Source organism: Glycine max, chromosome 20, assembly GCF_000004515.6.
Source record: "Glycine max cultivar Williams 82 chromosome 20, Glycine_max_v4.0, whole genome shotgun sequence".
In the NCBI taxonomy this organism is placed as follows: Eukaryota; Viridiplantae; Streptophyta; class Magnoliopsida; order Fabales; family Fabaceae; genus Glycine; species Glycine max.
In genome coordinates, this window is record NC_038256.2 from 47,602,205 (window position 1) to 47,624,401 (window position 22,197).

A 22,197-nucleotide genomic window follows, 5' to 3' on the forward strand; every position below is an offset into this window, starting at 1 on the left:
AAACGTATCCGAGACGGTAAATTAACATAATACGGAACCAAAAAAATTTAAAGAAAATCTATCATGTTCAATCTAAAAAAGAGGGGAATGTCATCGTCTATTATAAGAGAATAAGGGGGGCACAAAGAAACAATCTAAATTTACATTTTAAGACGTTATAAAAAAAAATTGCCCATACAGGAAATCCAATTACCATAGTTCTTTTTCCTGCTTCAAAGCAGTGAACCAAAATTGAGAGGAGGTAGTACATAAAAATGTCAGCACAGTACTGGAAATTCTCACTTGACACCCAAAGTAGGGAATTGCCCAGGATCTTCAATTGATGGAGCTGGAATGTTAGCAGTTGCATAGCCACCATAACCTCCTCTTGCACCACGTCCACGACCATGACGGCGTCCATGCCCACCCGGGTTATAGTAACTTTCACCCTCTGGGGACTTCAGAAACTCATTGATGTTGACAGACTAAAAACATGAAATCCAATAAACAAAATGGAGGAAAAAGGCAACCAAATCTATTAGATATGAAAAACTAAAAACTCATGGCCATGAGCATGATATGATCCAAAATCTAAAGTAAAGAAGAAATATATCACATGTAATGCTGCCAATATTACAGACTAAAAATGTCAATGACAAGGGTAGAATAAATTCAATAAGGAAATAACACTTGACTACAAGTTTTGTCCAGAAATAGCAATTTCAGCAATGGAATTGTTAATTAAATGATCATAAGTAATGGAACTATTAACCAACTGTAGTCATAGATAGACAAAAGCAACAAATTAAGTCACACCTTTTTGGATTTATCTTCCTTCTCAAGAGTCTCTCTGCGCTTGTCCTTATCAGATCCCTTCAAATAAACAATCCAAATGAGACAAACATCAAGTATTAGTAAAACAAATTTAATATGTAAAACTAAAGTAGAATTGAGACATAGAGCCATAAGCCTTACCAGCTTAATAAAGATGTCATCAATGTCTTTCTTGTTTGACAGCTGCTGCATGGATTCAAAAACTTTAGTATCTACCTTTCTCTCCTCAGTCTTAAGTGCTTGCAAAGCCTTCCTTCTCTCTTCTAGTACTTTTTCATATTCCTCGAGAGTCATCTCCTATCCAACAGGGAAAAAAAAAATACTATTAAGCAATAAAATTTAAACAAACTAAAAGCATTCACTAGGGTTTCTACATACAACAATAGAAATAAAAGGCATATGTTAAGAAATGCAAGAAGTATAAATACACAGCAGAAGATGTCACCCACATTTGAAAAGGAAAATTGTCATATTTTAATAATGGAAATGAAAATTAAGCAAAGTGAGACTTTCTTCTGTGACTATGAATTGAATAATCACAGGAGTTCTCAAAATTCACGGTTGAATTTCAAAAGTGCACAACAAAAAAGTAGTACAGAAACAATAAAAAATAAAGATCCAAAGCAATGAGTGAGAACCCTTAGCAGAAAGGTTGAGCAAAACTTTATTACAATATCATTCATTCAACAGCCTCCAGAATCTTCCTGTAAAATGTAAGTCACTTTACATCTATGATCATATGCACAATTACAATTTCATAATATGACAGTTATAAGTGACAAATCTTCTACTTGTCTAGTGATAAAGTAAAAATAAGACACTTACAGAAGCAGATAAAGATAAAATCAGAACACTTGAACAATCACCTTATCCTCAGGCTCTTTTTCTTCAGCTTCATTAGCAGGATTCTCCTTGTTTCCAATTGCCGCAACATCATCCTCACCTGAAGGCTTTTCATCACCAAAATTCTTAGAAGTTTCATTCACTTCATCAGTTGCCCTAAGTAAAATTCAAGAGAGAAAAGAAATACACAACAATAAAAATTCATGAAAATAGTATAAAACAGAATCCATGTGCAGAGGGTGGTCAAAAGAAGTGCTTACTGGGCAAATTCATCAGTCTGTACACCCCAGTTCCCTCTCCCAGCACCTTCCCGTTTGAATTCATTTCTGCAAGTAGAACAAATTATATCAATAGCAAAGCCAAAAGCCAAAGTAACAGCCAACTATAAAACTCATAGATGTACAAAATTTACCCGCGTCCAGTCCCATTGCGACGTTCAAATGGTCTTCGTGGGAGACCATCTTCAGCAGCTTCTCCATTACCGAAAGCTCCACGTCCACCACCACCGCGACTACCACGATAAGGACCAGGAGGGCCACCATAAGCAGGTCTTTCTCCTTCAAAAGCAACTTGACCAGCAGGGGCAGCAAATGAATTTTCATCATTGAACAAGTCACGGTTGAAACCACCACGACCGCGGCCGCGGCCACTTCCTCGACCACCGCGTGAATTTACATTTCTTGCTTCCCTCACTATCACAAAAGAAGTCAACAATTTGCTTGCTGGGAATAACAATAATAAGAATCTTTAAAGAAAAAATGCAAATTGAAGAGAAGAGAATAGACCAGCCTGAGAGGGAGGGAGTGGCTTGGTAGGAAGCTGAGCCTTGAGCTGTTCTGCAACAATTTGCTGAGATGGGTCCTCTGCATCATCACCCAGCAAATCAAAAGGGTTCATGCTTGCCATTCTCCTCTCAATTTGTTATCCAATCCTATCTCATCATCTTAGACTAACAGAACAACAAGATATGTAAAACCCTAGCCTCCCTATAGATTATTATAAAAATAATACAGGGAACCTCATCCCACCCAATTTATTAGGGAATCTTAATCTTCTTTTCTTTTTTAAAAAATTAAAATAAGTGCTTCTCCTCATACTTTCTTTCCAATTAAAATATTTCCTTTATATCAAAATCATCATAAAAATAAGTGCTTCATTTATATATTCTTATTTACTTTGCTCATTAAACTTAATAAACAAACATGTTCCTAAGTATAATATTATTGGAAATGTGATTCTTAATGGCTTTCAAAGGATCTTTAAAAAAAAAAATTGCTTCCAAAGGAAGTCTTTTAGTATAAGGTAATTTTTTTATATTCGAAAATCATTATTGTTGAGAAATGATAATCATGTTTTCTAAAAATAATTAAACATGATATTTTTATCAAAAATATTATTATTTACTATATTAAAAAATTTAATAAGAGGATCATGATATTTCAATCAAAATAAAACTCTTTTCTAACATGAAAAAGTTAAATTTTCACATTTTTCATGTGAACAATTATGAGAATATTTTTTTTAAAAAAATTAACTAATGCAAACATGAAAAAATAATATTCTCAATTTTAAATTCTCGATAAACTAATAATTTTTCTTGTAACAAATGCTATACAAGGGAAGTATTAACTTTATTTCGAATATGAAGTTGAGAATGTTTATTTTTCATATTTGATTATTTTTTAAAAATTCAAAAATATTATTTTATGAGAATATTTGTTTTCCATTTTAATTTATCATCTTAAAAAATCATAAAAATATTGTTCTTTTAAATGTTTTTTATCTATATGTTTCACAGTTCTTCTCATCGACATGCAAGAGTCTAACATTCTTGAGTCAATCAAAATTTTGGAGACGTTTATGACTAAGAATGTTATTCATGCGTATATTTAAGAACGTGTTTGTTTACATTTTAATACCTTAGGATTATTTTTTAAAATTCAAAACAATTTAAATAAAAAAGTAAAAAATAAAAGTTACATGTATACTAGAGAATAAATTCTCATATTTTAATAGAAATATCACATTCTCATCCTCTTCCAGGAATAAAAGCATAGTAAAATATAGTAAAAAGGAAAGTTATGATATTCTTAGGAATATCATTTAATGTGATAAATAATAAAAATAACTTTTTTTTTATTAAAGTTAAAGCATGGAAATCTTTTAAAAAAAATGAAAATCTTTTATTTTCAAGAATATTTCCGACCAACCAATAAGCATTCTCAAGAATCATCATTCTTAAGAATCTTGAAATTTTTTCTCCTTCTTCTACTTTCCAGGAATTTTTTTTTCCTTCTCAAAATATAAATACAAATATTTAAAACTCGTGAATCTTGGTTTTCCGGACATGAAAAGATTGATTTATTTTCATTTCATTATTTCTTGATCTTATGTTGGTGTGAATTTTTATTAACATGTCGTTGCATTATAATGTCTATCAGATTAAATAATGTCAAATTCACAGTATTTAATCTTTCTTCTCCATACCAAGAATCCCGTAATTTTAATAGATCAATTTACTGACCCATCACAAACAAATTTTCACACTACAATAACAATCAACCCGCAAACAAACCCTTCGACCAAATGTTACATTGTACGTGTTAAATAATACTCGGGGACAGTATATTGGAAACATATGGAAAAATAATAAACAAAGAAACACGCTACTATTTTTTTGCTCTTAATTAATTCCTAGTTTTTATGTTTTCATTTTTGTAATCCTTTAGACCTAAATGGGAGCCTCATGAAGAACAAGAAAGCATGCATACACCTGGTCGATATGCCCAAGCTGGGGGCAAGCGAGCATATTTTTCCATTCCTGGTTGCTCATCATACGGATGCTCCACTAATTTGAGCAGGCTGCGAACCTCTCCAAAATCACCTATTTCTGCAGCATCAATTGCAGTCTGGCAGAGATAGTTCCTCAGTATATATTTAGGATTCACTGAATCCATCGAGATCTTCCTTTCGTCATCAGGTATCCCACTGGTAGAGACCTGCATTACCACAATGTTAGATGACAAAGCACAAGACATTTTGTCTAACTCATTTAGTGTGTCTTTGGTTTATTATTTGCACTTGTTCCAAGTCAGTTGAACATAAAAGCATGTAAGTGGAAGGATTCGCTTCAATGTCCGTTTGAGCATTCCTAATGCATATCCAAACACATTATTAATCGTGCACACATCATTGCTGCAGCTTATGGCATAAGAGGTTCAACATCTTATCAAATCACCAATTCTCTTGTACAGAGGTTCAATTCATGATTATCACATGGTTGTGATGAGAGTCCCAACTCCCAACTAAAATCAAATTTTAAGGTTTCCAAACCTCGTGACACTACTTTGAAAGCCCAATAATATGCAAAGCCATCAACTAGTTTAACTAAGTACTTGCTTGCTTGTCTTCTGAAATCTGACGGAAAAAGGTTGCAAACTTGCAATATCAGTATGCTTCTTGCAAACTGGTGGTTAATAAACATAAATGAACCATAAATTTGACCAGTATTGATCAAGATTCTGTCACTTGTAACTTTTAGACGAGCCAAGGAAATAAAGTAATGTAAAAGTTGATTTATGTGATGACTGATGTGGGTGGAACAAACTAGAATTTTTGGGCATGGGAAAAGAAATCAAAGAATAAATGGGGATGGCTTTGTACATATCCGAGTACCTAAAAACAGCATAAAGAAAAAAAGAGTTCCAGAGGTTTATCATATATCCACACCAGACCAGAAAATTGACATAGTTTCAAGAATGGCAAAAGACCACCTCAGAAAAAGTCATGCATATGCAACTTTCAAGCCACAGAGATAGAAAGAAGAAAAGTCACTATCAATGCTTCATAGTCAGTCTACATTCATTTTTTTACTACAAGTGGATAACTTAACCAAAAGAAAATACATGAAATAACTGTACCTCATGTATATAAGCTTTCAACCAACTGGTCCATGCTTCCTTACGCTCTTTACCAATATCTAACAGTACAGACTTTAGTGGGACTAACAGCTCATCATCTGGAATGTTTATGTCTGCTTTAACATTTGAAAGCGTACGAAAGAAGTTTGTGTAATCAACTTTGTCAACAGCCATATTGCTAAGAAGTTTATTAATCATCTGCTTATTATACTTAGGGAGGCCAAGCTTTTTGGTCATTGTAACCTGATAATCATCCATAAATCTCGTTCCATATCTGAAACAAACCAACCATGAGGTGAAACATTTAAAGGCAATTCACACCTATTTTCTCCTCTAAGAGGTTAAAAAATGGTATCAGAAAGCGTTACTACTACCTTTCCATAGCATAGTTGGCCTCTTTTTCATTTATTAAATGAGCAGCTTGTAGTGTTGTTGTGAACTGTGCAATATTCCACAAACCAATGTCAGGCTGGTTTGCAAAACAGTATCTTCGACCTGGAAGATCTGTAGTATTTGGGGTAAATTTAGGATCAAAAGCATCCAAAAATCCAAATGGGCCATAATCTATTGTAAGACCCAAAATGCTCATGTTATCCGTGTTCAGCACGCCATGAGTGAAACCAACCCCCTGCCATCTAGCAATCAGGGAAGCAGTACGCTCAGCAATCTCCACCACCCATGCTGATATAAAACACCATTAAAAAGAAGGGATAGATAGTCAATACAATACAATACAATGAAGACAGCATTACAATCCAGAAGATTCAAAGATTTTTAAAAAAATTTCACTAGTTTGGATGTTGGGTCAAACTGTAACATCTGGTTGCCTTACAATCTGGGATTCTTATGTTTAGTATGTGGTCAGGCCGAGTTAACTTAGTCAACACCATTTTTCCACTCCTAGGGTTAGTTAGTAATTTCTATTAGGTTCTCAAAGTCAGGAACTAACATTGTCTATGAAGGGGATTTTAGCCCATGAGTGGTAACATCTTTTTTTGGGGAAATAGTTTTTTTGAAAGCTCTCTTAAGAAACTGGCAAACAAAAAAAAGGCAATTATTTGTCCAAAATAAGTTTTTAGGTAACATTGTCTTGTGAAAATTTCCTTAATTTGTCAGTTATTTGGGCTGTTTGTTTATGTTTGTAGCAGCTAGTTTATTTAACCTGGGCCTTGAGCTTACAATTACCTGGTCCCCAAGTTCAACTAGTCATAAAAAAGTCATGCATTTAGCTTGCAGAGAGAATAATGAATGAGGAGATTAAGCCGACTGATATTTAAGCTGAAGGACCAAATAACCACTCAAAAGTGTTTTTTCAGTTCAAACTTCAAACTGAATAAAGTCACAGCCATTAATTCTACAAATAGTTTTTTGTTTTATTTTTACCTGCATACTTATTTGAAGTGAGATCTACAACAGAATGATCTTCATCACCAGTGCAGAAAGATAAGCTATCACTCTTGCTCATATTTTGAATATGAGGAAAGTGGTGCCTGATAGCATAGTCTGCCAAAACACGAACAAGGCCTAGGTCCTCATCACTTCTGGAGGCATGTATTTGGTATGACCCAAACCGCAGAAAAGATTGGGCAACTCTGCAAACAATTGCGCCAGGTTCTTCCTTTGGATTGCCGCTGCGCGTGTGATATTAAAAACAGGAAATGTAATCGGTAAATAAAACCAAGGATCCGAAGTCCACCAATATGTAATAGGTAGAGATGATAGAAAAAAGTGAAAGTAGAGGAAGCAATAGCATACTCATAAAACATGTCACGGGTGACGAGGTTGCCGGTGGTAACAAGAGAAAGTGCACGAGTTGTTGGTATACCAAGGTGGTGCATTGCCTCACTGCAAAGGAACTCCCTGACGCTGCTGCGGAGGACGGCAAGGCCATCGGCAAAGCGACTGTAAGGAGTCTTGCCAGCTCCTTTAAGTTGAAGTTCCCACCTTTCAGAGTTAGAATTCAGTATCTCCCCTAGAGTCATTGCCCTGCCATCACCCAGCTGCCCAGCCCACATACCAAATTGATGCCCGCCATAGCACTGAGCATAAGGCAACCTGTATGGATAGCCTCATAATTTATTGAATGAATCAAGATCCCAAAAAGAAAAGGAGGTGGTGACATGTGTGCACTTACGCTCCAACTAAAGGTGTGGCACCAGAGAAGAAAAGGGGAAAATCTGGCCTCTGAAATCTGAAAGTCAAAAAGCAAGAATGAAAGGTAGGTATTTGAAGATATATAAGGTATGGGACAGACTCACTCTTTATGGTCGAGATCAAGTAGGTCGGCAACTGGTTGGGAGAAGGCTACAAGTTGGGGATTGTGTACTTGAACAGAAGGAGAGACTTGGGTGTAACAAGCATGCAGAACCTCACGGGGAAAGGAGTCGCGGCGGGGATCGCCGGGCAATTCTCTGACGAAGGAATGGTCCCATTTCAGATCTTCCAGATTCAGGCCAGAAGACTGATCCATGGATGAGCGGCATGCAATCGGAGGGCAGAAATGGAAAATCCTCTTTCTGGCGGTGGCGCGTGGGAGAGGGAGAGAGAAATGGAAACGGGTGAGAATGGAGACTCCCATCTCATATCTCATATCTCATATCATATCTTCCTTCGGGTCAACCGCTCCGCTAGCCTGGGATGCCGTCCCCAAAATCCAATTAATTATTTTCTATAGTCCACCACACGACACGTATACCATCTAAGGAGTACACAATTTTTTATTAACTCAAATAAAACAAAATTTGAAAACCCTTCCAAAGAATAAAAACCAGACTAAACCCATCATTTTCTTTTTATTTTAATGATTTTATCTTCAAATAGATCCTTTTGGATCAATTTATCATTTATATTTTAAAATCGGATCCAACCGCAACATTTATATATTATTTTAGTATTATATTTTTTTTTTATGTATAACACTTAAAATTTATAGTATCTTATAATGTATACAAATTTTATTTGATACATATCTATTTTTTTTTCAAAAGATTTTTTTAGAATATATTTACTTTAAAATCAATAAAAATTTAATAGATTTTTATTATTAAATATTTAGTATATTAACAAGTTTTGTAGATTATTGTTTGCAATTCTTTTATATAATTTGATTTAAAAAATGAGTAAATACTATATAAATTTTAATAAAATAATATTTAAATCAAAATCATCCAAATTTGATTTTTTTCAGATTTGAGAGTAAATTTAAGTCAAACTACTTATAAATTTTATATTTGATTCAAATGATTTTTTTTATAAGAAAATCAAATAAAACCACATTGTAAACACTCTTAATTTATATAATAACATTTCTGTGTTTTTTTTCTTCACATCATTTATTACATATCATGATAATAGTAATAATAGGATGAGATAAACATAAAAAATAATTTTATACAAGCTGTTGTGTGTGAATTGTTTATATGTATATTTTTTTTTCATTAGCAGAAGAAAATATATTATAAATCCTCCAGTATGGCACAAGTCATATCAATATTGAAGAAAAAGATCAGTACAAACATAAAGTAACAATAGTACCCTTCCTTTTACAAAATTAAAAACCCCATCAATAAATAAATAATTTTTTTGTATAATGAATAGATAATAAAAGGTCAAAATGTTTTAAAAAAACATTCAATTTTTTTTGCTCAATTAATTTAAAATATTTGCCAAAATGTATTTAATACTTTTATGAACTTAATTTATGTGAACCGTCGGTGTAAAGGATACTTGTTATTTTTTATTTTTATACTGACTTGTTATTATTCATTCAACAACATTGCATAAATATATTTTAAGACATAAATTGTTTTCATGTACATCAAAATATATTAATTAATTAGGAAAGGAAGAAATCCATTATTATCTGTAGAAAATAATTATTAGCTGGTGAATTTTGCTCCTATATTAAAATGATAGTAAAATAAAAAATAGCCCCAAATATTTTGAAAAATTGTGAGCATCATCCCTTCACATCGCTAGGCAAATCTGCAAGGAAGACATTGATCGCGTTTCATTGGCTTCTATGCTCGGAATTCAGCTTTTGCGTCTGAATTAGGCTGCGTGTTGTTCCCGATTGTTTGTTTTTCAATCGTTAGCAGCAGAGCGTGCTTGAACAAGTTAATTGGTTGGTTTTGTGATTTTGACGCTTGGGGACCGCAATGGAATTTGATCTCTGCGATAGCAGTGGTGGGTCATTTCAAAAATTTGAAATTTTTTTCTTTTCTTTTTCTGTAGAGTGTGTGGGTTGTCGTGTGTCTTTTCTAACTAGCCTTTCTGGGCTGTGTTTTTGTTTATGATGGAATGTTTGTGTTTTTACTTTATTCTGTTTATTTCATCTTTTACATTAATTGAGCTAGAGTCAATTTTTTTAATGAAATAGCACTTTTGCTATTCTTATTCCTGAAGAAAACGTTTGGCTGCTGCTGTTATTGTTTTAAGTTGAAACTTTGTTGCCTGAAACTGCAACTTTGTGAACTTTGCATGTGAGATGTTGACTCAATATTCAGAATAATTGTAGCTGCTTTGTATGTTGGAGAAGGTGTTTGAATAGATAATGACTAGAATGAGTTTGGACCCTAATTTCGGAATTAGGATTTTGGTCTTCTTTATCAAATTGCTAAGTTAACTTCAAGTTAGGAATTGTTTGATAATCAGAATAAAAAGAACAGAATATATTACCAAAAAGTGGAAATGTATCATGTATGATTCATAACTGAAATGAGCATATTGTCAAGTTTGTTTTTTTCTCAAGCATTTGAAGCAGGGGGAATACCATAAATAATCAAAATAAGTACCACTACCAGCTCCCCGATACCAAATTCACACAAAGCAATCAAGGCAGCAATTTTTTTTGTACAAAATATCTATGTTGTTCCTTTCTAATAACAATAATAAGTTATTATCATCATTATCCAACACAAGATATCTATCACGTAGGCATAATTGTTGTGCACAATGTTGAGTACAGACCATTTCAGATGTGGAAATGATATGAGTGAACATTTCAAAAGGTTGATTGCAATTAATTTCCATAATCTGAAATAACCACAGGAACAGATGATGGTCTTCCTCCTTCCCATCAATGTCTAAATAGATTTCAATGACCAGATCATGCCACTGGAACTGGAAACGGAAGATCTGCAATTGTAGGCCTTGGTCCATATCCTCGGATGCAGAACGACATGGAAACACAAATCCATAACATTGAGCAAGAAGCATACACCTCTGTCCTGCGGGCTTTTAAAGCTCAATCTGATGCAATCACTTGGGTACCTTTGCCTCAATTCATTGGTTTGTCTTTCTATTAAGTATGTCGGATAGGATTGCCAATGAGTTCTTTTGTTCCTATGTACTTTAGGAAAAAGAAAGTTTAATTACAGAGCTTAGGAAGGAGCTAAGAGTATCAGATGAAGAACACAGAGAACTTCTATCAAGAGTCAATGCTGATGACATCATCCACAACATAAGGTCATATTATATTTTATCATATTCTACTGAGCAGTTTCTATATAGCGTTGAGCAAACTGTGGTTTGTTCTGCATTTTAATGTGGGGTGTAACCAATTGTGCTGTTAGGGAGTGGAGAAAGGGAAATGGGCTCCAATCTGGAGCAGTAAATACTGCTCAACAAGTTCATGATCACAATACCAGCCCTACCATTTTGGCATCTCGTAAGAAACAAAAGAAATCACAATCTGTGGCTTCATTATCCTTGGGTGCACCATCTCCTGCGGTTCATCCATCTATGCAACCATCATCATCCGCATTGAAGCATGGACCTCCATCAGGAACTAAGACCAAAAAGCAAAAATCAGTAAGCCTTTTTGTTTTGGAATATCAAGAAAACAAAATACTGAGTTACACTTCCTCTATGGTCATTCTATCCCGTTCTAAAAAAAAACCCCATTGTTTGTGCATCCTCAATGATGTCCATACAGTTCCCTTCTACAGGACTTACAAGCCAAAGCCAGGTCACTAATCAGGGGGGTTCTTCAGGTGCCTTTGCAACAAAAGGACCTGCTGAAGCAGCTTCTTATGATCCCTGGATTGGAAGGAAAGTTTGGACAAGGTGGCCTGAAGACAACCACTTCTATGAAGCTGTTATAACGGATTATAATGCTGCTGAGGTGTGTTTATAGTATACTATTAGAAACTGAGGAATACATGGACTCCTTTAATATTTCTATTTACATATTTTGTAGGGACTACATGCTTTGGTTTATGATATGAATTCAGCAAATGAAACATGGGAGTGGGTTAATCTTAAAGAGGTAAAATTTTACAATATTAATATTCTTCCGTCTATCATTCACATACAATCTAGTTTTAGCTTGGTTCTTTCTTTTCTTTTCTTTTTAAGCAATATTTTCCTCCTGACAAGCATAGCCAGAACCTTTTGTTTTCACATATCTTACATTTCCCATGGTGACCTTGTGTCTCTTACTTTGAATCCCATACCTTGAAATGGGTATGAAGTATCTCATGATTTTAATGAAATGAACAATTTTCTGCCTAAAACTAAAATCTAGTATGTTTTTGTGGCTGAAGGGATTGGCATATAGTCAATGTCCTTTTGCTATCTTGGATCAACATTTGCTTTGGTGATTTCTTTTCCGTGTATCTATAATTAATGCAAACAATGAAATTTCAAGCATATGTGGGATGATTCTTTTTAAAATCAGTCCACACCTATACTTCAAAGATACATAGTTACATGCTTAGTGTCTCTTCACTTTCACATTCATTATTCTTTATCAATTAGACTCAAGAGTTTGTGTTGTTGCTGCTAACAATCAACTCGATCAGTGATGAAATCCTAGTTACTATCTATTCGATATGGTAGATATCTCCAGAAGATATTCTTTGGGAGGGTGAAGATCCTGGAATATCCCATAAAGGATGCCAGCCCGGTCCAGGTAGAGGATTGAAGAAGTCTATGCCTCACGGTGGTGCAGTTACTGGTGCTGGAAGAGGTAGGGGAATGATGAAGGTGCAGCCTAAGAAAGATTTCACTTTGTCACAAAAAGGGGGCAGGAAGAAGGCTACAAATGATATTGAGATACTCCATACAGATACCCTTATCAAGGAGGTATAAGCATCGGGAACAGAAATTTCCAAATTTGTGTCAGTTAGATTTGGCTACTTCTCTGTATGATACAAATATTTGGCTCCTTCATATTACCTAATGGAATGGAACCAAAACAGGTTGAAAAGGTTTTTACTGCAAGCCATCCTGATCCCATGGAAATTGAGAAAGCAAAGAAAATGCTAAAAGTGAGTATCAATCATTTTCTTAGTATACAGCTTTATGTTATGAGAAATCTTTAATTTCAACAATAATGATGGCTCTCTATATCAAAAAAATAAAATAACATAATGATGGCTCTCCCTTTGAAATGCAGGAACATGAACAGGCTCTTGTCAATGCAATTGCCAGGCTCGGAGATGTGTCTGAGGGTGAAAGTGGTAATAACTAAGTAACTAGAAAATTGTTCGTGTATAATTAATTGAAATTTCACCAAATTCTGTTGTATTGTATCTTAATTTTTGGATATTGCTATGAACTTTTTTATGAAATGCAACGCTGTGAATAAAGCATGGACGTTTGTGGACGTTCTTTTCTTTGTTCTTTGGCTAGGATATAACTTCCTTGATATTTTAGATTATTGATTACAAGACTCTTTCATCCTTTATGTTCCTTGCACTCTCTTGCTTTAAGCCAGATGGAGAACCTCCGTTTTCGCAAGGGCTGTCAATGGATCAGGAAAAACGCTGGAAGAAACAACAGTATAATTCGGGTGGTGTTGGAGTACCAGATGGTTCAAATGGTGATAAATTACAAAGAGAAACTAGTGCTCCATCTGAGTATCCGCATGAAGTTGGCAACAACGCATGACTAATGTAATATGCTATTATTATTGTATAATTGTAGTTTCTTTTTGTATCTATTAAGTTGTGCAGCGGGTAGCTTCAATCTAGAGAGACAACCGATATGTTACTTGTAAATTATAAATTACTAAAAACATGGTTCTTATGCTTGTAATTCCCCTTCTCTCTCATTATCCAATCAGCAGAAATGCTTACTATGTGGGTAACTGATTTCTTTCATTTTAGAAGGTGGCATAGGCGTAGGGGGCACAAATAAACATTGCAATCGCAGATTCAACAAGATTTTGTACACAAACTAATCCCAATTCCCAATAGTAGAGTCAAATCACACTCAGCACAATCAGTTATTTGTCTTCATAGTGATGCAATAAACTTGATGATGAGATCCACCATCTCAGCATCATAACCAGGCCCTTCCATCTGGAAGTGGCCTACCCCATCGATTAAATGTGTTTCTACACGTCCTGCTGCAGAATTAAGCTTGTTCCTCAGCTGCTTTACACTGGTGAATCCATCTTGTGTTCCCATAATGAAGAGTTTTGGTTTTGGTGACTGTAGGATGGCTTTGTGGTGTCGTCCAAAAAGGATTGAGGCAGTCATTCCAAATGGATAACCTATGCTTACATAACCAATGACTTGTTCAATCTGATCAACGGCAGACCCTGCTATAGGTGCACCTGTAATAAAAGAAATAACTCAAATATATGACAACTCTTTCAGGCTTGAACATTGATGCAACACATGGTGCGAATTACTACATCTCCTAAAGCAGCTCGTGAATGAACTGGGGGAAACTATCACAGACAAGAAGCATGTGGATTAACACCACAAGTCCATGTAAACTCAAGCCTGCATAATTAGTTGGATATCATTTCAACACTCAAAATGGGAAACAAGTTGATCTGCAAATCAGTCTATATCGAATCCAAGAACAAAAGATATATACTTCCTTTCAACTCCTACAAGGTTAAAACCTGACAGTAGATAGAGCTGTCATTGCAATTTTTAATTCACATGGAGTGTTTATCCAAACATGAAACAACTTTCAAACTTGGAAGGCATTAAGATTAAAACTCTCAAACTAAACTTATCAGCAATGCAACTAGTAACTAAGGCATCCTTTAAATTTGACATAAGGCTGGCCGGAATAACCAAAATGTAATCAGGGAGACAGAAAGCTCAAAATTTGTTTATGAACCATGGCGGCCAGGAGCTAATCAAGCAATTCAGACATTTGATATACTGAAACAATAAGGCCAGTTCAAAGATTATTAAAAAAGAGAGACAATTTTTGTTAGAAATAAATAAAAAAAAAAAGACCTTTTTTCACAGACAAAATTTAAAAGAATACTCTAGTAATTTAATGATACTTGAGAGATTTGTAGGTAAAAAAAGCGGATGGGATGATGTTAAACAGTAAAAAGATTGAGACAAGAAAAGTGATAGATCTGAGAGTGAAGGATACCAGCGGAAGAACCAAGCAACAAAATCCTGGGAAGAGAGAAAGTGTTGGAAAGCCAGTTGCAGACAGCAACGACATCCTTAACTTCGGAGAAGCCGGTGAGAGAAGCCCTGCCGGTGGACTTGCCAACGCCTCTCATGTCAAAGGTGACAGCGGTGTAACCATTGAGAGCCAAGCCAGAAGCGATTCCTTTGAGGAGACCCTGGCAGCCACCCAAAATAGAATACGGGTGCACCAGAACGATCCCCAACTTCCCATCCGCTTCTGTTCCAGCATCTGGCTTGAACACCCTTGTACGGAGCTTCACTCCGTCGCTGCCTTCGACGGTGAACGATTCCAGTGTGTAGTTCTCTGACATCACACCCACAACCACAGCAATGAATCAATCAGTCTTATTAATCACTTTGTGCCAAGTGTGCAGGGGAAACAATTTGGTTGTTGGTTCGTTGGAAGATGGGCTGGCTTGGGCCACTCATCACACTTCTCCCAAAACAGCAAAACCAATATTTATGCTCAAAACCCATTTCTTTAACTAAATTAAGAAATAGTCGATCATTTTTTCCCTTATTAATAATTAGAAAGTTTCATTTCATTAATTTTTTTTTCAAATAACTTATTTAGTTTTTTATCTTATTTTTTTCAGTTTAGTCTTTTATTTTTTTTAAATTATTCAAAATGATCATTTTATTCAAATTTAACACCATAAAATAAAGATATTGACGACTAAAAATCATCACAAAATATAAGTTTTATTTTTCATCTTCCCCCTTCTCTTATTCTCTTTTCTCCTTCCTCCTCTTTCTCTTCCAACCTCCCTTTGCTCCCTCTTCCTTTCATTGTTCATCAACCTCCTTTACCTTTACCTCCATTGTTTCCACAATCTTTTCTAATGTGTCATGCGTCTGACTCCTTCCTTACCATCACTACCTCCTTCTATTTCCCTCTTCTTAATATTGTCAGAGTCATCACAACTCTACTACCACACCAACACCATTTCAAGCATGTTGAAAATTTGTCCCCAACTAGACCTCCCACACCCTCGATAACCTCCACTACAAATATCAAGGTTTTCTATTATGAGATTTAGGACTTTCATTTTATTTTTTCTAGATCCGCAACATTCATATAGATTTGGGATATTTTGCGCATTTGAATCTTTGTCTCGAATTGTTGTTCTCAAGCCTTGTTGTGTTTTCGACTTGGAGATCAAGATGTAAGAACTCATATCCAATCAAGATGTAAGATCAAATGTTGCATTTTCCATTATATAAAATTGAGGTTGTCGGTGTCATCAAGGATGAGGTTTTGCAGCTTGAGGCCTAAAGAGAGAGAAAGATGGAAGGAGAAGAAAGAAGAAGAGAAGGGGGGAAGATGAAAAAAAATATTTTGTGACGATTTTTAGTTGCTAATACCTTTATTTCATTAACGGCGTTAATTTTGGATGGATGAAAAGATCATTTTGAATCAATTTAAACTGAACAAAAAATAAAATAAAATAAGGGACCAAATAGGTTATTTGGCCATTAATTTTTGAATAAATAAATGAATTGTCTCTTTCTCTCTCCCATGGAGATTGAAGAAGATGAATAGATTTTCAATAAAGTTAAAGATATATTTTGAAAAATTATTATAATTATAGACAAACATAATATTAATAACTAAATTATTTGACTTTCTGAATAAATGTAAATTAGTCAACTATTTCTTATAATTAGGGATCTAAATAACCCCCCTTTTGCTAGATTATTTCCGATGTAATCATAAAAAACTATTTTTTTGAGAATTTTAAATTAAACTTCTGATAAACTTTGATTTTCGGTTAGTCCAGCACCAACTCTTTCATATCTTTCTTGTTGGAAGTATCTTTGATTCCATTGATAAGGAGTAGGACCAAATAATTCAATGGGGTTGTTCCTAACCCATGCTATTTAATCCAAATAAATGTTTCATTAGTTAGCCAACAGGGGTTGATATGTTTGGTTGAGTTTTTAGTATATATTAATTGTTACTTAAGTTCAATTACAATATTTTTTTCTTCTAGAAGTAAGATATTCTCATGATCCAAAGTCATAAGATTAATCCTCAAAATGTAGATATTGTTAAAGTAATTTTAAGTCTTCCAACAAAGTTTTCTCCATATGCATGACCAAGAAATTGAACTTATATAAGCATATTTAAAAAACACAATCATTTACCAACTATGTTTGATATTATTGGTACAAGATTTTTCTTATTAATACATACATGTAAATTTCTTTATAATTTTTCACTGGGGTTGCATAATCTTTTCTCACCTTGCAAGACTGAGTCTTCTGCTAATCTAAATTTTATTTTTACAACAAAAAAACTATTAGACTATTATATAAGCTAGTCCGTGTGTCCGGTCCCTGCATTCTTGAATTGTATTTCCCCAATTTCTTTTTAATTGTTAATTTTTTTAAAAAGTTTCTATTTAACTGTTATTTTTAAAATTTACGATAACATTAATTATATTAATTATTCTTTTGTCAACTTTACTTTTATTTTCACCCAATCTTTAATTAATTTATACTTATATATTTATTGTGGCATAGAAATGAAAAAGGATAAAATAGAAAACTCCATAATTGCTTTTTATTATTTTTTTACGTACATAATTATTTATTTGAATCAAGAAAATTTATTAGTTTATACGTTAAAAACAGATAAAAAGGAATGGAGAGATCGACAATAATAGCGAATCAATAATGCGTGTAGGGAAAATAATTAAACAATGGGGGCTTCTTCTCTTTTTGATTTTTCCTTATAAAAAAAAAGGTGTTGATTTGATATACAAAGGCTTGGGTCAATAATTCACACGACAACAAGCACACTTGAACGGGCAATGGCAGAACTTCTGCACAATCCAAAAGCGCTAAAGAAAGTGCAAATGGAAATAAGGAGTAAAATAGGGCCAGATAGGAATATGGACGAAAAGGACATAGAAAACCTTTCCTACCTCCAAGCAGTCATCAAGGAGACACTGAGACTTCACCCGCCTCTTCCTCATATGGCCATGTACTCTTGCAACATGCTTGGCTACAATATTCCCCAAGGGTCCTTCATTTCCTTTGGTTCGGGTCGAAGAATGTGCCCAGCAATGCCACTTGCCTCTCGTGTGCTTCCCCCGCCAATAGGCTCACTCTTGTGCTCCTTTGATTGGGTCTTGCCAGATGGCGAAAACCAGAGGAGATGGACACCACAGAGGAAATGGGAATAACATTAAGAAAAGCCATTCCTTTAAAAGTCATACTAGTGCCTTACAAAGGAGCTGATGTTGCAAATGAATAAAATATTAAATTACTCATTTGGTCCCTATAATTTTATAATTCTTACTTTTTTTAGTTCTTATAATTTGAAAATAGTCTTTTTAATTCTTATAATTTATATTTTAATTCTCCTGTAATTTTAAAAGTGATCTTTTTAGTCCTTATAGTTTCATGATTCTTACTTTTTTAATTCCTATAATTTTTAAATTATAGGAACTAAAAAAAAATTAAAATACAAACTATAAAGATTAAAAAAAACACTTTTAAACTACAGAAATTAAAAAAAAATTAAAATATAAACTATAGAGATTAAAAAAACTACTTTCAAACTATAAAGACTAAAAAGGTAAGAATCATAAAACTATAAGGACTAAATGAGAAATTTAACCTGAATAAAATTATTGAGGCATGAAAGCGTTTGCCAAAAGTTAACAAAAAGAATAATGTACAAATGATTTACCGCCTTGAAAGACTTGTTTGCAAATACTAGTTATATCTGATTAGATGTTATTAAGTGTATGTGATGATGCACAGACTACACGTTTCTTTCATGCATTCCAAGTAGGCTCCTTCACCGTGTCTAGCTCAAGTCTTAAAAAATATTGACTTTCACCTCAAGATATCCTTTCTACATACCAAAAATAAGCTTGGGTGCTAAACGATATACCAAAAAATGTCAGATACTGTAGCAGTGTTTGCTGTTTCTGCTGATATATGATCTAGCCTTCCAGGTGCTTTTCAGGTCACTAATCTTTTGACCTTAATCGTGCCAGATTAAGTGAGAATAGACAAACTGACAAAGTACTAATACTAAGTAAGGACTGGGTATTTTACCTACACAAACCAACACAGCACAGCCATCAAAGTATTAATACCAGTAAAATCCTTGACAGACAAACATAAATTCTGCCCTCACCCCACACCACCAACGTGAGTGTCAGTGAACCACTTCCTGATTGAAATGTTTTAGTGCCTTTTCAAACTATAGCAAGAAAAATTCATATTTGAAACCCAATCACCAACAGCTGGATCTATTTTGTTACCCATTTCACTAACATAACAACATACACTAAAAAAGTAATCAACAAATCTTCTGATAAGTTGCAAACGCAAAAAAGACAGAAACAGGAGATAACAATACATCTAGCCTTCAAAAGGCATGCTACCATGGATCTACAAGTATTTACATCCTATATACATCACAAAAAGGTCAGCTTGGTATGCTGAACAAAACATAATCATGTAAATTGTTCCAGCCTAACATGCCATTTCTTAATGAAGCTTACGCTTACACCTACGAATTGCCCCTGCTCTGGAAGCATTTTCCTCATTGCATTCAGGAGATTCTTCTACAACACCTTCCTCCTGCACAACCCGACCTCGGTTCCGTGATAGCTTCCTGATGGGTGTTACAGCCAAAGCAGGTTGGAAATTGTCATCACTCATACCTTCCTGGGAGGCAACTACAGTGCAACATTGAGTCCGGCGTGGCATTAATTCTTTTCCATCAGGCACCACATCTTTCATTAACTGTAAACAATGTTGACAGAGTTATACTCATAATTTCATGCCCAGGCCTTTAAATGAAAAATGCATTTGAACCGTAGTATTATTTGCATACATGACATAATTCAACACTTCATAAAATCAACAATGAAAAGGGATGGTTAATAGCAGCAAAAACCAAAACTTTGGAACAATCATTTTGTTTTTCATTTCTCTTCTTCTCTGAAGGCTATTGGTTGAACAAAGTACTATATGATAAACACTCAAACTGTCAGGGTAAAAGAACACTCAAGACATTATTATCTGGTTTTCCCTTTTTAAGCAACAATAATGCTGTAACACTAAAATGAAAGCATCCCCTAAAAAAATATCATTGTATTAAATTCCCAATATACTCCTTGAATTCCACTGTTCATACCTTCCAATCTTGGTAATCATATCTGAATACAAAATGAGTATAAGAAACTTCTTTTGATGATACTAAGTTGGCAGCTGGAGCATTTTTAGGTGCTGAAAAAGAAGAGACAGCATAAGTACCCAAGGTGCAAAAAAGAAATAGGAAACAAGTATTCAGTTGATTGAGGTGGAAACACATCTTACAAACATAGTGCAAACGATTTTCATCAAGACTGATCTCAGCACGTCCATCTTTCACTAGGAATGATAGGGCAAACAAGTTTTCCACAGTCTGAGCAAAAGACTCCCTGTTCAAAATTAAGTTTTCAAGTGGGACACGCTTTGTCCTCCTTAAGATGTGAAACATAGTGGCCATGTTTTTGTCGGTATCAGTATTTTCCTCAGTAACAGCCTCATCAACCTGCTTGAAACAAACAACAAGGCATAAATACACACAAACAACCAATGTGTGCAACATTTTATTTTCATGCACATTATGAACTTAAAGGGTCCTTTTGTCCTATAGTCAAAGGGGAGTGACCTGTAGAGGTCTAGTAGTTGCAATTTGGCGAGGATTGCAGTTTCTGGGCACTCCAGTTTTGCGTTGCTTAAACTGGTTGTCCATGGGACCAAGCCTATAAAAGAAGCAAAATGATAAGAGAAAGGAAGAATTATAGAGTTGCGAAAGGAGGAAAGGAACTGACATGGTAGAAGAGCCATGAAAGGAGAGGAAGATTGGGGAGGCGGCAAGGCCAAGTTGGTGCCAATCAATTGAGTGTTGGGCGTGGGCGTAGCGTATGAGCAAAGATGAAACAAATTGAGAAGGTGTGACGCCCTCATTCGTCAACGACTTAACAGATCCCACTAGAGTGCGTGTGAGATCCAGCAGTGCCTCCGCATCTGCAACTTGCTCCCTCGGCTTCTCAACTGTAAATTCCATCAATCAGATGGCGTTGTCGTGTGGATGTATTAATTGATATTAGAACAAGAACAGGAAGAATAACAGTGCCACAATACCTACCTTGGACGTGTAACTTGTCGAACTCATCCAAGATGGTGTCGAACTTGTCGGACTCCGTGTTCATCAAATCATCTCTTTTCTCTGTTATGATTAGTTAGCTGGTTAGGGAAAAACAGAGAAAATTAAATGTAGTAAAGAGAAGGGTGTTACCATTGATGAAATTCTTGAGTTGGAGGAACTGGGAGCGTATGACCCTGCGAGTAGCTGGGTTCTGATCGCCATGGCAATCGCCATTGCATCTGCGAGAACCACTCATGTTGGCAAAACCCAAACCCTAATTTGTTTGGGAGGGAATGGGAACAGGAAAGGAAAGGGGTTTTAAATTCATCATCGATCCTTTTAGCTTATAGGATTTGAATTTTTATCAGAGTCGGCAAAAATGCTGCTCTATTCTTTTTGTTTTCTTCCTGTCTTTCTTATTTCGCCCACCTTATCGATCTACGCAGACTTTCACTTTTGCTATTTACAAATTTTGTTATTTTCAAAATATCATTTTTATCAAAACACACAACATAATCATCTTCATGTTTTCTAGTGCAAGAGAATCTAAAAAATTATACAACAAAACAATTTTTTATTGCATGTTTTATCAATAGAATGATATTTTTGTTGTATAATTTTTTTTTAAGTCTCTTACATTTCAATAGAAATACATTTTTGTTGATTAACTGCATGATAAAAATATGATTTTGTTATGTATTTTATTTAAATATATATTTTTAAAATTGAAATTAAAATAATAAAAGAAACAATTTACCTTTTTATATTAGAAATAAAAGAGCAACTAGTGTTATTAATAATTCAAATTTAAATTAAAAAGAGAATTATGTCACGATTAATTTTATTACTATTAAAAAAAAGATAATGTATTTCATCATTAAAATGATCTGTATAATAATTAATTTAAGAATAATTAAAAGGATTACTTTTTACAATTAATAACAATTTTTTAAAAAAAGTTAACAAAAAAAAAACATATTTTCATTAGGTAAGAGGAAGTGGAAAAAAAAAATATGTTTTTTGAGTTTGGTTTGCCAATGTGACCCCACTCCGCTCCTGAACT

General features: G+C 34.4%; 5 protein-coding genes across 7 annotated transcripts; 1 reads left to right on the forward strand and 4 right to left on the reverse strand.

Annotated features, from left to right (window-relative positions):
* Window positions 1-80: 80 nt before the first annotated feature.
* On the reverse strand, window positions 81-2,746 carry LOC100816645 (RGG repeats nuclear RNA binding protein A). The gene is made up of 7 exons (XM_003556524.5): window positions 2,442-2,746; window positions 2,069-2,348; window positions 1,917-1,982; window positions 1,680-1,812; window positions 955-1,110; window positions 796-852; window positions 81-464 (listed from the first exon to the last, which is right to left on the reverse strand). The coding sequence occupies exons 1-7, from the start codon at window positions 2,560-2,562 to the stop codon at window positions 279-281; spliced, it is 999 nt and encodes a 332-aa protein (XP_003556572.1). The 5' UTR covers window positions 2,563-2,746; the 3' UTR covers window positions 81-278.
* A 1,487-nt stretch (window positions 2,747-4,233) lies between these two features.
* Window positions 4,234-8,298, reverse strand: LOC100817183 (selenoprotein O-like). The gene is made up of 7 exons (XM_003556525.5): window positions 7,835-8,298; window positions 7,711-7,767; window positions 7,332-7,631; window positions 6,960-7,207; window positions 5,951-6,257; window positions 5,577-5,850; window positions 4,234-4,655 (listed from the first exon to the last, which is right to left on the reverse strand). The coding sequence occupies exons 1-7, from the start codon at window positions 8,164-8,166 to the stop codon at window positions 4,401-4,403; spliced, it is 1,773 nt and encodes a 590-aa protein (XP_003556573.1). The 5' UTR covers window positions 8,167-8,298; the 3' UTR covers window positions 4,234-4,400.
* A 1,181-nt stretch (window positions 8,299-9,479) lies between these two features.
* LOC100811828 (protein EMSY-LIKE 3) lies at window positions 9,480-13,616 on the forward strand. 2 transcript variants are annotated; one of them, XM_014772848.3, is made up of 10 exons: window positions 9,480-9,761; window positions 10,683-10,843; window positions 10,933-11,042; window positions 11,150-11,387; window positions 11,512-11,700; window positions 11,776-11,844; window positions 12,417-12,662; window positions 12,779-12,847; window positions 12,976-13,039; window positions 13,297-13,616. In XM_014772848.3, exons 1-10 carry the CDS (start codon window positions 9,734-9,736, stop codon window positions 13,467-13,469), a joined length of 1,347 nt encoding a protein of 448 aa, XP_014628334.1. In that variant the 5' UTR covers window positions 9,480-9,733; the 3' UTR covers window positions 13,470-13,616. The 2 variants fall into 2 exon arrangements, with proteins under 2 accessions (XP_014628334.1, XP_014628337.1); XM_014772851.3 differs by having other exon boundaries at window positions 9,482-9,761; window positions 10,632-10,843.
* Window positions 13,617-13,661: 45 nt separating this feature from the next.
* Window positions 13,662-15,458, reverse strand: LOC100812369 (uncharacterized protein RP471). The gene is made up of 2 exons (XM_006606526.3): window positions 14,928-15,458; window positions 13,662-14,139 (listed from the first exon to the last, which is right to left on the reverse strand). Exons 1-2 carry the CDS (start codon window positions 15,280-15,282, stop codon window positions 13,817-13,819), a joined length of 678 nt encoding a protein of 225 aa, XP_006606589.1. The 5' UTR covers window positions 15,283-15,458; the 3' UTR covers window positions 13,662-13,816.
* Window positions 15,459-19,214: 3,756 nt separating this feature from the next.
* LOC100817716 (non-structural maintenance of chromosome element 4-like) lies at window positions 19,215-21,575 on the reverse strand. Of its 2 annotated transcripts, NM_001255153.2 has the most exons (7): window positions 21,285-21,552; window positions 21,135-21,215; window positions 20,818-21,040; window positions 20,655-20,748; window positions 20,318-20,534; window positions 20,136-20,227; window positions 19,215-19,741 (listed from the first exon to the last, which is right to left on the reverse strand). In NM_001255153.2, the coding sequence occupies exons 1-7, from the start codon at window positions 21,388-21,390 to the stop codon at window positions 19,484-19,486; spliced, it is 1,071 nt and encodes a 356-aa protein (NP_001242082.2). In that variant the 5' UTR covers window positions 21,391-21,552; the 3' UTR covers window positions 19,215-19,483. The 2 variants fall into 2 exon arrangements, with proteins under 2 accessions (NP_001242082.2, XP_040869005.1); XM_041013071.1 differs by having other exon boundaries at window positions 20,136-20,534; window positions 21,285-21,575.
* Between the last annotated feature and the right edge of the window lie 622 nt (window positions 21,576-22,197).